The 18,931-nt window shown below is 38.7% G+C and overlaps 2 protein-coding genes across 2 annotated transcripts; both read right to left on the reverse strand.

Moving 5' to 3' along the window:
- Positions 1-967: 967 nt before the first annotated feature.
- On the reverse strand, positions 968-12,185 carry LOC116303524 (bactericidal permeability-increasing protein). Its single transcript, XM_089028117.1, has 16 exons — positions 11,959-12,185; positions 9,573-9,684; positions 8,293-8,421; positions 7,885-7,958; positions 7,199-7,289; positions 6,709-6,772; positions 6,361-6,424; positions 5,737-5,828; positions 5,430-5,606; positions 4,756-4,815; positions 4,201-4,368; positions 3,931-3,998; positions 3,353-3,395; positions 2,944-3,013; positions 1,706-1,782; positions 968-1,355 (listed from the first exon to the last, which is right to left on the reverse strand). Exons 1-16 carry the CDS (start codon positions 12,059-12,061, stop codon positions 1,248-1,250), a joined length of 1,500 nt encoding a protein of 499 aa, XP_088884243.1. The 5' UTR covers positions 12,062-12,185; the 3' UTR covers positions 968-1,247.
- A 378-nt stretch (positions 12,186-12,563) lies between these two features.
- LOC148911897 (uncharacterized) lies at positions 12,564-18,116 on the reverse strand. The gene has a single exon (XM_089028344.1). It carries the CDS (start codon positions 18,114-18,116, stop codon positions 12,564-12,566), a length of 5,553 nt encoding a protein of 1,850 aa, XP_088884470.1.
- Between the last annotated feature and the right edge of the window lie 815 nt (positions 18,117-18,931).

Raw genomic sequence — 18,931 nt, forward strand, 5'->3', positions numbered from 1 at the left:
GAAACGTTTTTTACTGCACGTTTTAGTGCATTCAATTAGGAATTCTACATAACGCGTAGAACTGTGAATTGGTTTATGAGTAATAAAATACAATGAAAACTTTATTTGCAAACTCACTTTTTATGCTCAGCTAACTTTTTTGTCAATGAATTTTAATTTAAGATTTGGGATTTCTGTGTATTGGTTCATTTTGAATCACCCATGAATCATTATGAATTTTGCAAGATGCAGTCGAAAGCCTCGGTTTGAATGCGCAGTATCGTGTATTGAGTATCTTGGTTATCTTACCATGACGTTTATTTTATTGGACGAATTGACAATGAAACAACGTAGGATTACTAATTATGCAATAGCCTAGCCTGTCTGATTTTGACAAAATCGTCGCCTTTTAGCCTCTAATTGTTTAATAGTCTAATTTTAAAAAAAGCTGCTGGTAAGTAAATTCAGATTTCTGGAGGGTTCAACAGCTGTGCATCTCAATTATACATTCTTTTGGTTCTGAATAATGAAAGAGGTCGAGGAAAGATAAAGAAACTTCAGAGAGAAACCCTGTTTTAGTATATTTTTTAAAATATCTTATAATGCAATAGGAAAAATATAAATACGAAAAGAGTAAATTAAGAGAGTAAAAAAAAGAGGACAAAAAAGAAGAAAAGAAAGGAAAAAAGCAAGGAGAAATGAAAGAGTAAGCGAAAGAAATAACGAAACAAAGAAAATGGGACAGAAAAAAATTCATTCTGGAAAAGGATAAGATACGATACGAAAAGCAAACATATATCAAAAACGCAGAAAAAGGGAAGAAAAGAAACAGAGAAATGAAGAAAGAAAAAGAAAGGAACGACGTAATTCTGTAGAACTCGAGAGAGCAATTAAAGCTCTCTAATAGGAACATTGTGTCTACATATACTTAGTTCTTGTAATATTGAAAATTGGCAGTAGGAGAATGAAAATAATAATAAAGAAACCGTTTACGGTATTTTTATTTTATTGTAAATGAATATCACAGGTTAAAAAAAGAAATGTATGCAATAACAAGTTGTCAGTATTGAGAGAGTTGTTTTAGAATAAATGCATAAAACCGGGCAAAAAGTTAGACCGTATAAAGCACTTGTACAAGAAGCTGGACTCGACTGTATTAATATATATATAAAAGTTTTTTTTCTCGCAAACTTTGCTGCATTTTTTGTTAAAGGAAAAGTTTTAAAAAAGCATGCATCTGCGACAAAAGGTGTTATTTTTTAGTTCGTTTAAACAATAGGAATTTTTCGGCTTCCATAGTAGTTTATCTTTTCCTCGTCTTTAAGTGAGTCCTCCCTCGGTGTGTAACTCACGTCACTTGACACCAATATGAAAGACTGAAAGATAGGCATTAAAAGCAATATTACTAAAAGTGAATTTAATTAAGATTAATATTAAAATCTTTCATGATTTTTTGACTCCTATTATATTCAAGAAATAGTTTGAAAACGACGCAGGTCGAAATCTGATGATATATCTGACAAACAACATTGTATGTTATCAAGAACTCGTGGGAATGATGCTTTGTCCTGATTGGCTACATGTTTCTCTCTCTTCGTAAATCGTTGAATTTGTAAACTTTTAAAAATCTGAATTTATAGTGACTCAAAAGTAATATTAATTTAAAGTATTAATAAAGTATTAAAGTCAAATTAGGCAACAACTAAAATAATTTGAAGTAGCATACCTTTCCACTACGAATACGAGGGTTAACGAGCTTCATTCCATTATTAAGGGGCAAAGGAAACCCTTTTCCTCCGCGCTCTGAAAGTAGTAGATGAAAAAAGGCTTTCAGTATTATGTATTTTAAATTGCTGGCGTCTTGAAAATCAAGCAAAATTTGATTACAAGACAGAACCCACCAACTAAACTGTTGAAGACATAGAAAACGTGCGCGCGTGCTGAGTGTAGTTATAAAGCCACGGGGCAGTTGGCAGAACACGAGAGAAGTGCTTGGAGAGGCACGACACTAAGCGGAGTGATTTTCGACACAGCGTGGGACGATCACAATAGAGCTAGGCTCCAAACTAGGTGAAAGCCCAAAGATGGAATTAGAATTTGGGAGTTGATTTTCGAGGAGGGAGGAAAACCGGACAACCCGGAGAAAAACTCTCGAAGCACAGGAGAGAACCAACAAACAACTCTACTGAGGACTCGAACTCGGGCCGCATTGGTGAGAGACGGCGCATTAGCAGCGCACGCCACCGGTGCTTCCCTAACCTTTTCGAGTGTTTTGTCAATCCTCAAGTGCTTTATAACTCCACACAGCACACCAAGCAAGTTTTTTATTTCTTTTATAAAATACAAATTACGATAACCGTTATTCTAGATAGAATGACGAAACTGAAACTGCATTGAAGATTTTCTCACTGCTGTCAAGAGAGCTAACTAAAGAAATCTACCTAAATTTTCTCTTTAAAGTCAATGAATTTGTATGGGAATCCGAGAACAATGTCCGAACTTTTTGGTGACCGTAACACAATCCAAGCTTGCGCCGAAAAGGTGAATTGATTCTCTATCAAAGTCATATATCAGCACGAGACTGTTTAATGCAAATGGCCTATTTCAGTTATAGTGTGACTGGTTATTTCGCATATGATTATTTTATAGAATATGCGCAATATAAATTATAAATATAAATAAATAATTATTACTGATTCCAATCTACACAAATGATTTGCTCAGTTTTCGATTGACAACTGAATTGTCTTTACATTCTAATTTTCCCCATTTTGTCTTTACTCCACCAATTAGTAGACCGATTTCAGGAATTCACAGAGCCGTTCAACTTAGAGGACAAAACAATGAATTTCAGTTTTCATGAGAGTAAGATTTTATTGTTTTGTCCTCTCAATTGGGCAATATCCCTGCAAGGGGCCTATTAACTAACAATTACAATCCTTCGTCCTTGTTATTTATTCTTACCGTTGATTTTCTGCATGATCTTGCCATTCACGATGAAGTCAAGGAAAAACTGAAGCCCTTGGACGTATCTCTAGAGTGGAAGTATAGCGATTTTTAATGTAAAAATATTTGTCACGAAAAGCATCAAGACGCTTTTAAGCCGTATCTAATTATTCTTAGGACAGCCTATTTCGTTTCTTATGACTGCCGGGAATGGTTCATTTCGAATTGAGGCTCCGGGAAACGATTATACCAACGCAGTTATTGCTTTCTTTTTTACGGCGGATCCTCGAATCGGATTGCTTTGTACTTTTACACTCAACCAGAATATCGAAAGTTGGCTATTGTAAATGAACCGATTTTTACTTTGATTTCTACTGATTTACTATACTAATGTGGCTCATTGCTTCAAAAACAACTCGTCTCTTACCTTGATGTCACCAATCGCAGAACGAACGAGAATTGCCTTCAGTCTGAAAGGAAATCAAGACAGCAAATTCGAAGTCAAATTTTGTTAGTGTTTAGGAAAAAAATTGGTTTGTGTTGGTGTTAATGTTGTTGCTGTTGCTGTGGCATTTTAGTTGTTACTGCTGCTGTTGTTGTTTCTGCTGTTGTTGCTTCTGCTGTTGTTGTTGCTGCTTTTGATGATACTGTTATGTTATTGTTGCTGCGTTGCATCTTTTGTTGTTGCTGCTATGCGGCTTTTTTGTTGCTGTTCAGCTATTGCTGCTGATGCTGATGCTGCTGTTCAGTTGTTGCTGCTGTTGCTGCTGTTGTTCTCGCTGTTTTTTTTTTATTGCTGCTGCTTCTAATTTGATTTGTTCCAGTATGGTAAACGAAAGCAAGACGTGGCAGAAGATAGATCCTGTGGCCTTTGAATCATTCTAAGCACGACATGCCATTAATCACCAAATCAGCACATCAAGGCACTAAGCAGTCACAGTTATCGCATGAGAATCGGTTAGGTCTTTGTTCATATCGAATCTCGAACAAAAATCTCAAACTTACCTCAAAAATGTTGAATGTACTGTAAGGTTCGTTTGTTTAAAGTTGAGCTGTAATGTAACTTGTATTGTCTAACAAAAAAAATATCAATATTTCTATTTTAGATGTGGTACGACATTTTTTCCGATAGATTATCTATAACTTTAAGTCCTATCAGCAGTTCACATACATTAATAAGGCATATCTCTAAGGCATGTCCTTTGTCCATGTCTCTGGAGTACTCGTATCAACATAATTCAACTGTAATAAAAACAGGCTTGATGGTTTACCTACCAGACCAAGGGTAAGTGTATAAACAGAAGAACCATTGGCCAAGTCAACGTACATCTCTATATTACACTCACTCAACAAACTGATTCCAGACGTTTCCGAAGTGACGTTGGGGATCTTTGTGGCATAGACTTTGAGTTTCATCGGTCGGTTAGGGTATTTTTCATACAGCTGACGAAAAATAATACATTTTTGAATAATAGTTTGTAAGTGAATACATTTTATTTATATCGAGACAGCGCAGGGACTGGTAATGTAAATACGAGGCCAGTTGTGCCCGAATAGGAAGTAAAGATGATGATGGTACAAGGTAATATAACGGGTTTTTGTTTGATGTTGGCTTCGTTTTGATTTGATCTTACAAAATAAACACAAAGGCAGGAATGACAACGGTCTTCAAATATAAATGGGATGCCTTCTCGGGAAAGTCCCCAAAGTCTTCAATCCACTTATGGACACAAATGGTGAACTTGGCAGCGTGCACGTGGTCAGTGCTGTCATAAAGCACGCGCCCCAAACCTTTCAGATAGCGTGTTAAAACAAGTAGTTTATAAATACCGGTGGGATTAGTTTCTTGAATGTCTTGGTGTTGAGGTTATAGGTAGAATTCTTTGGAAACTGAAAGGGAAGAAAATTGATAATGACAATCGTGTCTTGGTGTTGAGGGTATATGTAGGATTCTTTGGAAACTGAAGACACAACATACCAAAAGATATAATATAAACATATATATCATAATATTGGCTGTGTTGAATTCGATTAGTTATTCCAATTCGATCACGGGCATGCGCAGTGGGAAAAACCTGTATTTGACTAGAAACTAGAAGAAAACGTTTGCGCATGTGTTTTTCATTACTTTTTGTGAATAAATGAAGATAAATGCTCATAGTTTTCACTTTTCTAAAACCAATATACTTTATCAAAAACATTTTATAATTGGCCTTTAGTTTTAAGTGACCTGATACCACGAAGACTAATTGAGTGTATTTTATATAGACTAGAAGCATGCGCAGACGTTTTACTCTCTAGTCGTGTGAATGTATAAATAACATTTTGACCAAATGTATTTACCAATCACTGATCCTTACAATCGATAAACTGATAAACCCCCTTGTTTAACTTAAATGATTTTTCTATAATTAAATAGAGGCATAAACAGCCCTGAAGCATATGAAACAACGAACAAACCAATCTATACAACATCAAACATTAACCAATTACAGTGAACATACGTCATCAGGAGTAAATGTGTGGTTCAAGAACCCAGCCCTCATGTAAGCAAAGCCGGCTGTGTTAAACATGTAGTCAGTGATCCATCCATACACCATGCTACTTGATTCAGAGTCTATTGGAAGGGGTTCCGGTGAGAAGGGTGCTTCACTTGGATGGGCCACAGATTCAAATTCGCCCTAGAAAGATATTTGACATTAAAAAGGGCAAGGAGAAGAATAAGAAAGAGGGGGGGAGAGGGAGAGTAGGAAGAGGACGAGGACGAGGACTCAAGGACAGCTTAACTCTTCGTTTACTAAATTTAAATACCTTGAGTAAAACATCGATGAAAGAGACAGTCGTGTTTGGACTGCTTATGAGAGAGTAGTCAATAAAGGTGTACTTGTCCAGTTTTTTCTTAACTAAAACGAAAAAGAATATTTATAAATCTAGGAAAGACCTACTGTGGGTTTTACCTCACGCTCGGGCCTCTGATCAAAGTCAGGGTACAGCAAACTCACAGATCGAACCCTGAAAAAACCTCTGGGCTGATTAAAGTCAAATCCAGTTGTCTCACAGGTTGAATTGAAATTAAGCGTGTTGGGGTTTTAGAACGAAGTATATATATATATATATATATATATAAAAACAACAAACAAACAAAAACAAAAACAAAAAAAAAAAAAACAAAAAAAAACAAAAAAAACCGGAGACCAAACACTCTATTTACGCATGTTAGAAGGGATCGGACATTATTCCTAATATCTTCGTCTTAAAAACTTTGAGCTAACCAAAGCTTGTATCAATTATTTTGTTTATATTTTAAGATCCGCTGTTTAAGTATTCCTTTAGGAATGATTGTAAATATTCACGGTATTACTAAATACACTATAGCTGTTTGACCCAGCACCGAGGATGAACTTCTTCGGCTATATATATTTTTATTATACTGACCCGGAAATCTTGCAAACGACTTCGCTCCTTGGTCTGTGATGGCAGAATTAGCAGCCTTGCACATCTTCAGAGAAATAACAAAAACAAATAATGTAGGTGGATGAGCAAAACTATACACCTTTTTTTCAATAAATGCTAGAGACCCTCTCTTACTTGATTACAGACTTATTTACCTTGGGTTTGCCTCATTTTATAGTCAAAAGTTTCACAAATACCAAAGGTAAACTAAAGATTGCGCGATATTTACATCTGTAACACATAAATTCCACGGACCTTTACTGGAACATACAAATATGCCCACAGAAAATGGAGGCCAAGCCTATTGATACCATACTAGAGTATTCATACCTCTGATTGGAGTGAACGTTTCATGGAATGTTCAATCTGTCTAGAAAACAAATTGTACAGCCAGCTAAATAAAGAAAAAAAAAACTTTAGGTAAGTGCTGTTGTTTTTGGTAGAGACTACCAAATAAATCCTAAGTATAATTTTAACAGATTGGAATACTGGCAAAGCTTATTGGACAAGAATTGATTTGAATAGCAGTGATTGATGGTTATGGGGCGTCATCACCTCTGTATCGTGATGACGACTTATAATATCCCATGCAAAGGAACTATAAGGAACGAAATGCCATGTTCACGTTTCTTCAATCCTATCATTTTAATTGCAGTTATCTGCTGTACGTTGCGCTAGTTCGTAATGATTTTCAAACAACGAAACATCAGAAGACATGGCGGCCATACCATGTTGGTTGATATAACAAAATTGACGACAAAATTTTGGGAAATTTAACTAAAATATTGTGCTCGCCGAAACCAACAATAGTGTAACTTACCTTGCACCACCAGAAAAATGAACATCAACTCCTCCAACAATTGCAGAGCATCCTGCCGGTGCGATAGTTGGGTGTCCTTTAGAGTTGGCTCCTATCAAAAGAATAATTTTCATGCTTAATAACATTTGAATAAAGCGCTTTATAAACATAAAGATACCTTAAGAAAAGCTGCCGCCTAGCTCACAACGATGAGAAGAAACCTTTCTGTAGACCTTTGTGTTTCCTTGAGAATAAAATTCTTTTTAAATTGCATCCACATTCATGTGTCTTAAAATACTAGGGAATTACACTTGCTTGGCAATCCTTTAAGTCAATCCCTTACTCTTGAAAGAATAAATTATTCCTACACTTCCGGAATCCTTCCAGGTAGTTTTTGTTCGATTGTTTGGTATGCTAATTATCACTATTGTTTTGGTATTTTCAAAGGAGATTTCACATTTGACTATGAAAAGAGATTTTAAAAAGGATTGTGGTAGTTTAGGTATGAAACGTCATTACGGTTAGGGTTATGTATGCAACGTAGAACACTTAAGAATTCTAAGGAACTTCGCTGGAGCACATGAATATTCTATAAAAGGCTGATGCCATCCCTCGGCAACAGCGAATTCGAAGGTGGGGTATTAAAGAAACTGAGCCAATCGGTTGAAAACCACAAACTAAATTCTACATCAATATGTCCAGCTTACCAATCTTGACTAACTCATTAAAAGAAATACCATTGGCTTTCAAGCTAAAGTGTCCTTTGTCCTTGATGTGAGGCCTATCATTTTAAAATGATAAGAAACATGTCATTTTTATTTTTCATCTGGATATTAACAAGACTCCCTGGTTTGGTCGATTAGTCTTCAACAGAACCTTTTAGCTTGTGCGTAATGTTTTACCATTGCCCTAGAGTATCATTGCTTTGTTTAACGATGGCGCATAAGAAGACGCACGAACAATATGGGTACATATCAAACGCTGTAATAACCTTATCACTCAACGAAATGACACTTTGGCGGAAAACATTACGCTAAAGGCAAAAAGATATAAAAGCAATCAGTGCGGGAATCTACATAAAGCCCGAATAATTTTAGGTTATCAGAACGGCCTACCAGTGGTCTCTGCGATAATGCCAATCTCCACTCATGTCGATATACACGCCTGCTACAGACAGTTCAAGGCCAACTGAAGGTTTGGTCTTCAGCGTCAGTGTTGGAATGGAGAAGCTGTTCACCTTCATACTATTGAGAAAGGAAAAATAAGAATCGTTGTATGTATTATCATTTTAGTCATCTGTGTCATCAATTATTGAGTCTGAAAAAAGTAAAAGGAAGAGGAGGAGAAGGAACAAGAAGAAGATAAAGTACAACAATAATAACAAGAACAAGAAGACCATGATTTTGTGAAGACGAGGAAAAGCAGTAGCAGCAGCAGTAGCAGCAGCAGTAGCAGCAGCAGTAGCAGCAGCAGTAGCAGCAGCAGTAGCAGCAGCAGTAGCAGCAGCAGTAGCACAGTCAGTAGCAGCAGTACCAGTAGCAGCAGCAGTAGCAGCAGCAGTAGCAGCAGCAGCATATAGCAGCAGCAGTAGCAGCAGCAGTAGCAGCAGCAGTAGCAGCAGCAGTAGCAGCAGCAGTAGCAGCAGCAGTAAGCAGCAGCAGTAGCAGCAGCAGTAGCAGCAGCAGTAGCAGCAGCAGTAGCAGCAGCAGTAGCAGCAGCAGTAGCAGCAGCAGTAGCAGCAGCAGTAGCAGCAGCAGTAGCAGCAGCAGTAGCAGCAGCAGTAGCAGCAGCAGTAGCAGCAGCAGTAGCAGCAGCAGTAGCAGCAGCAGTAGCAGCAGCAGTAGCAGCAGCAGTAGCAGCAGCAGTAGCAGCAGCAGTAGCAGCAGCAGTAGCAGCAGCAGTAGCAGCAGCAGTAGCAGCAGCAGTAGCAGCAGCAGTAGCAGTAGCAGTAGCAGTAGCAGTAGCAGTAGCAGTAGCAGTAGCAGTAGCAGCAGAAGAAGAAGAAGGAAAAGTGAAGAAGAATAAGGAAGAATATAAGCAACTGGGCAGATTCTTCTAAGAAGATTTAGGATTTGTTGTTTTCCAAAGGATTTTTGCTTTTTACCCAGATAGAAATTGTACCGATTACGATAGAATTCTTATCAGGATCGTGTTTGCGCGGATATGAATTAATTAATAACTTTCCAAATATATGGGTAAAAAAACCTGTTTATCTGGAATTCGCCTCACAGAGGATATATAAAACAAATGAATTAGCTTAACTAGGAATTGAACATTAAGTTTTTCTTTTTCTTTTCTACTTTAAATTGTTCTATAAGGAAAAATCTTGTTAGAACTTTGATTGCTTGGGATAGGTGCCCTTATAAACTTATACTAAATACCACTGGTTTCAAACCTTGAAAGTGAGTAACTGATATGTCCAATTGGTGTATCGGCTCTGCCATTGATGTCGTTAATGTGAAGTTTCTTTATCTTGTCGTGGAGTATATCTTTCGTTATTTTAGCCGCTGTTAAGAAAAAGATGTTTCAAGAACGTGAAGTCTTGTTTGGAGTCACTCGACTTCTCAGAAGTCTTAAATAGAGGATATTACATGGGCGCGCGGAGATACGAAATTTATCTTCGAGTGTTGAAAAGATCTCTCACGAGTGAGCGCAGCGAACGGGTGAGAGATTTTCAACACGAGAAGATAAATCGCGTATCTCCAAGCGCCCATGTAATATTCTGTTTATTATATAATTATCAATGAAGTATGTTTTGGCTTTTTCAGGCAATTCTTTCCGTGTATTTTTGAATAGCCATCGCAATGGTGTTATTTTCACACGTGAAAATAACATGTTATTTTCACGTGTGAAGATATCAATTTTTCGAAATAGAGAAAAATAGATATTTCATTGGTAATTATATAATAAAATAGTATACTATGCTTGTCACGCAATGGTGTCACGTATATCTTGTAATTGTAATTTACGCCTTATTGCAGGAATGTTGTATTACTTATATATTAAAAAAAGTAACAAATATATATTTTTTATTTTTTGAGAAAAACGAATGCATTTTTTTCGCTGTTTGAATATATATTGAAACTTTGATATTACATTAGTGTGTACTAAAACGGGTGTTTTCTTTGGAAATCGAGGGGGAACACGAGTTATCGGGGACAGTTTGCCGAGACCTTGTTCCCGACAAACCGTCCCTGATAACTCGTGACCCCTAACGGCTTCCGTTGTTTTCATAAATCTAGGGGGCTTTAGGAAACAAAAAAAAGGTTATTAATTTCTATTCGTTATTTATTATTTGTATATGATAACCGAACGTCATGTTCTTGCAAATAGAAGCGTAACTCCCTCTTTTATCATGCCATACACTTGTCACATGGGGCCGGATTTATTGAATACCCATATATTCATATGTACGTCTTCTGGAGTAACAAAAAAACAACAACAAAAAAACGAAACAAAAAACAAAAAAACAAAAGACAACAACAACAACAACAACAACAAAAAACAACAACAACAAAAAAAAACAAAAAAACAAAAAAAAAACAAAAACAAAAACAAAAACGAACAAGCAAACGTACAAACAAAACAAAAATGAAACATTCAAAATTGTTGACCTTACGAAACCCTTATTTTCCTTATCGAGTCAGTGGAAGCGGAAGTCAGTAATTATTATTGATTAATCAAGTTTTAGAAATTTGCTACGACTTTGAAATGAAATTTTTCTGAATCACCATCTAATTTTTTTAGGTCAAAACAAAAAACAAAGCAAAAACAAACGAACAAACAAACAAAACGAAAATGAAACATGAAAAATTGTTGACGTTACGAAACCTTTATTTTCCTTATCGAACCCGTGGAAGCGGAAGTCAGTAATTATTACTGTTTAATCAATTTTTAGAAATTTGCTACGACTTTGAAATGAAATTTTTCTGGATCAGCATCAAATTGTTTTAGGACAGAACAAAAAAACAAAGCAAAAACAAACGAACAAACAAACAAAACAAAAATGAAACATGAAAAATGAAAAATTTCTGAATCAGCATCAAATTTTCTTAGGCCTAGGTTTAGGAGATGCTACTGCTGTTTACTTTGAATTCTTGTGCGTATTGAAACATTGTGATATCATTATGGTCTGCAAATTAAATTTTATTCTGTTTATATTTGTTTTCAAATATGAATTCTCTTTTCCTCGATCATCTTGATTCCTTTACTTCCCCTTGGAAACGCTTATACCGGAAAAAGTGTGGTAAAACTAGGTGAAAATGCATCCAACCCTCTTCAATTAGCAAAACGAAGGTCAAAAGTACAAGCCATTTTGTACAGTGCGATCCAGAAGACTTCAAAATGATTTTTGAATATTTTTTCTAATCATTCGAGCGATAACAATGCTTGGGGCTCCATAGCAATCATGTTATCAGAGAAAGTCTACTTCTTCTCAATAACTGACAGTCTATAATCTACTTTCTAACCACTCGTCATATTTACGATTGACTTAAGTCGAAAGGGTTTGTACTAGAAAGGTTTGTAAACAACTCGCCTGATGATGATAAGTAAATTTTACTTTAAATTTCGTATAGTGATTCGTTATTTCCGCATCAAATATTATTACTGCAGCTTAAGATATTGATTTTTAATTCTCATTCTTCTTTCTTTTTGAAAGACTAAAATTTCAAAGACATTGAGCTAAGAATAACAGCAAGCATTTATTAATTATGAATTATTGATAATAATTAACTCCAAAGACAGATTCGAATGTGAGTGTAGTGTTTCATCTTTCTTACCATAAGCAAGGCCGTTGTCTGTCAAGCGAATACGAATCCCTGGATTTTTAGCCAAGCCGATTCCAATGACCAACATCAGCACCAAAAAAAAAAGCGCTTTCATCTTGTCGAGCTAGTACATTCCCTTGGCTTCGACGAAGTGCTTTCTCAGTCTGAACAAAGTGAAAGACTGCTTTCAACTGAGCTTGGCTTGAATATTTATGTATCTAAAGTACCAGTTATAAACAGTCTCGTCCCGGAAGTGACAACACTGTGTTAGGGTCGGCATATGATTTGCTAAAAGGATTCGACTAAGGCCCCGTCCACACTATGCCGGATACTAATTTGAATCCGAACTTTTATTTATTCGGTTAGGCCTACCGTCCACACTAGTCCGGGCGAATCCGGAACAATTTTTCACCGAAAACGAATTTTTTTGAATACGGTCCGGCCAGAGTGGAACAATTTGAAAACGCCGGCTAGCAGTGTTTGTTGTGGAACTGACGACAGAAAACGCCTTTTACAACTCAACAACTTTACTTGAGACGTTGACTTCATTACAAACATGTCAGCACGAAATTCGATTCCTTAAGGGGTTACAATTTATTCCCCACCCGGGGAGGGTACTAATATCCTAGTCTCTTGGGGCTTCGTACCACTCGTCCTCCTTTCGTAACGTATTGGGCTGTAACATCTTCCCCACCTTGTCCACTCTGGGGGACAATATCAGATTCACTCTCACTTGAATTACGAGATTGTTCGCAAGCCGTTTCCCCACCATTCGGAGAAAAGTCCCTTTCCTTGTACTCCTGTTGAAGACTTGATTCAACTTCTAGCTTGTGTAAACGCTGTACTGGTCTGTGTATAATGTTCTTCTCTGTTCGCACTGTCGCAGTTCTAACGAGACCATCTCGTCCGGGATGTACTATTTCCACTCTTCCTAATGGCCACTTTAGACGACTAACGTTATCTTCAGAGACTAGCACTATGTCTCCCACTTGCACGGGGGGCTCTGTAGTCTTCCACTTGACTCTTGTCGTTAAATTATGCAGATACTCCTTCTCCCAACGCTTCCAGTAATGATTAAGCAATCTCTGTAAGTACAAATATCTTGTGACTGTTCCTTTTGTTGAACTCTCGAGGTCGTCTTTCGTAGGGCTTGGCAAACTTTCAAGTGCTCTTCCAATGGTTAGATGAGCGGGAGTGATTGGCGATAGATCTCTATGGTCATCACTTACTGCTGTCAATGGCCTGGAATTGATAACTGCCTCTACTTTTATAAGCAGGGTGTTAAGTTCACTGAAGCTAAGAAGTGCTTTACCCAAAACCTTGCGAAGTGGCTCCTTAACAGCTCTGCACATCCTTTCCCACCAACCACCTCTCCATGGCGAACGTTCAGTGATATATTTCCATGTTATTCCTTTGGACGACAATTCTGACTGAATACGGTCTTGGTCGAGCTTGCTCCACGTAGCGTTACTCTTCTTTGCAGGATTACCATAGAACTTTTGGATCTCCTTACTTGCAGCCTTAAATGTCTTTGCATTATCCGACCATATCGTACTGCATAAACCTCGTCGGCTTGTCATACGGCTCAGCGCTTGTAAAAAATCGTCTGTTGTGAGACTGTTCGTCAATTCCAAATGGACCATACGCGAAGACGCACATGTAAACACGCACACGTAGGCTTTCTTGGTGCTTGTACCTTCCTTCACATACAATGGGCCTGCGAAGTCAATGCCAATGATACCTTTCACCTCTCTTCTCCCTTGAGTGATCCAAACTTTGTTTCGTAAAGTCGACAGAACAGTCTCGGGCCCAGCATGCAACAGCTGGACGTGTAAATCTCTTACTAGTCTTTGTACAACGATATGTCCATGAGGTAAGATAATCTGATGCTTGTTCTCTTCAGGAAGGTCCGCAAACTGCAGTCGTCCTCCTACTCGTAAGACTTGATTCTTTTCGTCGTAGTATGGGTCAAGTCGAAGGAGACGGCTGCTACTTGTCAGCTGTTTGCCTTCTTTCAGTGTCTTGTAGTCTTCTGAATACACTTCCCTTTGAACAGTTCTATAGCAATACATCTCTGCTCGTTTCAACTCCTCGCTAGACAGTTCAGTCACAGTAGAAACAGTTTTTGCTTTGAACAATCTTACAGCCTTAAGAACGTAGGCTGTAACACGAATCAACTTCAACCACGTACTATAAAGGTTTGGATCCACTATCAGTACAGGTTTTGTTAGGACAGATGTACACGAATGTGTCGCTCTTCTCTCTTTCTTGCAGTCATCGGGTTCCTCTTTGGAAAAACTCTGAGCTGGATGCTCCTCTACAGGCGAGGTTAACCACTTGGGCCCGTTCCACCACAGTTCACTAGATTCAAGGTCACCGCACGATAAACCACGTGTCAACAAGTCTGCCGGGTTCTCCTTACTGGGACAGTACTTCCAGTTCTCGGGGTCCCATGTTGACTGTATCTCTAAGACACGATTGGCAACGAAAGGCTTCCAGCTAGAACTCGGTCCTCTTATCCAATGTAGTGTTACCATGCTATCAGTCCAACATACAACACGGTTGGTCTTCATATCAAGTGATTCTACAACAAACTTCAACAGTCTAGCGTTAACTACTGCAGCTAAGAGTTCGAGTCTTGGTAGTGAAACTGTTTTAATAGGTGCGACTCTTGTCCTTGACATAACAAGATGTGCTGTTGCCTGCTCAGACTCATCCTTTACTACCATGTACACAGCAGCTCCATATGCCTTTGGGGAAGCATCCCCAAATCCATGCAATTCAACAGTTGATCTCGAGTTAAGGCCTTCGCCGAAACATCGAGGTATGGCGATGTTCGTAACTTGCTGTAGCTCGGTTTTCCATGAGGACCACTGGCTTTCAGTGTCTGAGTCTAGAGATTCATCCCATTCTAATCCTTTTCTCCACAGTTCCTGGAAGAGGATCTTAACTCTCACTGTGAACGGTGATATCAATCCAAGAGGATCGAAAATCCTTGAAGCATGGCTAAGCAAAGTTCTTTTCGTAGCGGGGGTGCGAGATGTGGCTACTTCCTTTGGGGGAATGAATCTGAAGCAATCTGACTTTAAGTCCCATGACACGCCAAGTGCTTTGAGGGACTCTTCTGATGCAAGGTCTACCATTGGCAACGGTGCTCTGTGTTCAGGCTGAATGTTGTCCATCACTTGTTGAGAATTGCTTGCCCACTTTGTGAGATTAAAACCACCACTCTTCATGATTTCAGTTAGTTCTTGAGTCAATGTTAGTGCAGCATCATCTGTTTCTGCACCTGTCAAGCAATCATCTACGTACATGTTTTCTAAAAGTTCCTTGGCAGCTCTTGGAACAGTTTCGAGATAGCCCGTAACGTGCGCATGAATTGTTGCGATAGCAAGGAACGGACTACAGTTCACGCCGAACGTAAGTCTATTCATTCTATAGACACGTGGTAATTCATCGGAGTTAAGCTCTCTCCACAAGTAACGATGCACGTCTTGATCTGGTTTTGCAAGTTTGATCTGCAGAAACATCTTTTCTACATCTGCGAGCAGACCAATCTTGTGAGTACGAAAGCGGGTAAGAACTGATGCTAGATTTGGTTGTAAGGCAGGACCAGGAAGTATACAGTCGTTCAGAGATACGCCTTGTTCGTCCTTCGCCGAGGCGTCGAACACGATTCTACATTTGGTTGTTGTTTTATCATTACGAAATACAGCGTGATGCGGTAAGTATCTAACGTTCGTGGACTGTTTCTCTTCGACGGGAACTTCCTCTGCGAATCCTTTCTCCGTATATTGGTCGATCGCATCAATGTAAGCCTTTGCCTTTACTGGGTCACGTTTCAGTCTTCTTTCAACTCCTTCCAATCGCTGCAGAGCTTGTTTGTAGTTGTCAGTCAGATTTGCATGGCTCGGTTTCCATGGTAGCCGCACTTCGTAGTTGGATCCATCAAACTTTAATTCGCAATTAAAGTCTTCAACTGCACATTCTTCTTCCTTGGAACGAACGGCACTCTCCTCCTTAGAAATTCCAATTGCTTCCAGCTCCCAGAATCTTTTCAAAGTCTGAGTAATTTCATTGTTCTCTAAGACTGCTATCATAGAAGTAGTATTTTTGCTTGTCCCCTCTATTGGGCCTGTAAGCACCCAACCGAAAACTGACTCCACAGCTGTTGGCGAGTTTAGTGAATTTCCTCTTTCACAATTTCCAGTTACAAAGCTATAGTAGAAGTCGGCACCAATCAGCACATCTATCTCCACAGAATCACGTGGACAAGAATCTGCAAAGTTCAAGTTTTTCAGATGAACGTTCTCATGAAGATTCAAGTTTACAGGACCCAGTGGATTGCAGATCTTTGGGATCGTAAGAGCCTCCATCGTAACAGCTTCCGACGAATTTCCGTTGACCGCAGAGAGAGAAAACTTTACTCGTTGTAGTCTCTTTGCTTCACTTGTCTCACCACCCAACGTTGTGACACTTACTGACTCTGTTGGACCTTTAAGGCCGACTGCTTCTGCAATGGTCTTACGAACGTATGATCGCTGACTTCCAGAATCTAGGAGTACACGTGCTACTAAACTTTGATCATTTGCATACAACTTGGCAATCGCTGTAGGTAACAAAGTTTCTGTTGGCTTCTTGAAGTCAGTTGTAGCAAATCCATTTAATGTAGCACCTGTAGGTGTCTGTGTTGAAGTACGTTGCTCGTGAAGTAAGTTATGATGACGTCGACCACAATCAGCTACAGAACATTTAGGCTGACGACACACCTTGGAGAAATGTTTAGCATGAGAAGGCTTCAAACAGTTATAGCACAGCTTGCTTGACTTGACTAGCTTCCATCTTTCCTCGACCGATTTTTTCTTAAACTCTGGACAGTCCCCTGACTCATGATTAGATTTGCAGAATACGCAGCAAGGTGTTACACTGGTTGCGTCACTAAACAGGGTAGATGCTGTGGTTAATCTGTCTTGTTTGACGTTTGCAGCAGGTTTTCGTTCAACTTTAACTTTACCTTGACCGTGGATACCTGAAGTAGAAGTTGCTTGCTGGTTTCTTTCACCAGCTTCCTTTGAGACAAGTTGTCGGTTTAGGAACTTGAAGAATAATTCGAGATCAATCTCTTCATCTTTAATGTCTGCGAGCTCTAACTCCCATTTTTCTAGAAGCTGATGCGGAAGTTTACACTCAAACATTGGTAACAAGATACAAGCATGTGCCATTGGTTGTTCACCTAGAGCCTCTAGGGCCCTAGTCCTGTTCTTTAATGTGTCATGCAGGTCACGTAAGGCGCGTGCAGACATACTCGTCGTTGATTCCAAGTTGATAACTGACTTTATAAGCGATGAAATTACAATTCGTTTTCTACCATACCTGTGCTTTAATGCTTCTACTGCGGGCACATAATTCGCTCCAGTGACTTCGAATCCATCAACGGTTTGCAATGCATTAGCTTTCAGTACTGAGCGTAGATAAGTGAATTTCTGTATGTCCGGTAAGTCGTCGTTGTTATGTACAGCGGCTTCAAACTGATCCCAGAAGTTCTGGAATTTCAACAAATCACCACCGTACGTAGGTAATTCTAATTTGGGTAATTTTAGGTTTTGGCGGGTTTCTTTAGACGATACACTTTCAGCTGATTTACAAATTGCTGTTTCGATATACTCTTGAGCGATATCGATAGCTCTGTCTATTGCATTCAAAATTTCGTTGCAATTACGAAGTTCAACATCATCTTCAGCAGTGAGGGATACGAACTGCTCTCTTAAATCGAGACATGAAATACGACACTCATTCAATCTTTGCAATCTCATTTGCATTTTGATCTTATTTGTTGAACTTTTACTTAATTCGGTGACAGCAAGGGTTAGAGATTCGACATCTCCTTGCAATATCTTCAATTTACGTTTAAGTTGCTCGATTTCTTCTAAATGTGGCTCAACTTTCGTTAGAGCGGCGTTTTGTTTATTTTCTTTATGTGTCGGCAAAGAGTCTGCATCATTGTTGTCGAGTGTTTTGTGTTGATACGATTTCAGAGAAAATTCATGTGTTTCTAACCTTTGGATTAAAGTTTTCTTCTTTCCACTCGTCGACAAACCCTTTGATTGCAAAATGGCACGGAGTTTTTCAACAGACATGCGACTAAAATAATCTTCTTCTTGATCGGCCATCATGGCGGCGAACACGTGTGACGACTGATGAATGTTGACCTTGGAATTTCGAACTTTAGTCAACCCACAGCTTTCAATCGCTTTACAAATTACTTCCTTTTAGTTTTACGATGCAAAATCCGGCTCGAAGGACCAAATGTTGTGGAACTGACGACAGAAAACGCCTTTTACAACTCAACAACTTTACTTGAGACGTTGACTTCATTACAAACATGTCAGCACGAAATTCGATTCCTTAAGGGGTTACAATTTATTCCCCACCCGGGGAGGGTACTAATATCCTAGTCTCTTGGGGCTTCGTACCACTCGTCCTCCTTTCGTAACGTATTGGGCTGTAACAGTGTTAGTGTGGACGGAGAACATTTCGTATCCAAAATTTTTCGAATACGATGACGTCATGATTGTCATGGGAACATGGCGGGAAGGCTAAAAATTCACCGCAGGCTCAATTTCAGCTTCGATGCACATGCTCAGATGTGTAATGAAGTATTTTTGCCGCCTCTGATCGGACTAGTGTGGACGCAAAACATTTTATCCGTTTTCATGTGTGCCATAGTGTGAACTGGGCCTAAGTTCATAAAGGTTGCAATAGTTTCATCAGGGTCGTAAGACATAAAACGAAAGAAGCAAAAGAAAGAGAGAAACTAAGTGCAGAAAGAAAGAAATAGAGAAAGAAAGAAAGAGAGAAAGAAAGAATGAAAGAAAGAAAGAAAGAATGGATGAAAGAAAGAAAGAATGAATGAAAGAAAGAAAGAAAGGAAGGAAGGAAGGAAGGAAGGAAAGAAGAAAGAAAGAAAGAAAAAAAGAAAGAAAGA

Source organism: Actinia tenebrosa, unplaced genomic scaffold, assembly GCF_029948245.1.
Source record: "Actinia tenebrosa isolate PJP-AT-01 unplaced genomic scaffold, QUT_ActTen_1.0 PGA_scaffold12__29_contigs__length_12842862, whole genome shotgun sequence".
Taxonomy (NCBI): Eukaryota; Metazoa; Cnidaria; class Anthozoa; order Actiniaria; family Actiniidae; genus Actinia; species Actinia tenebrosa.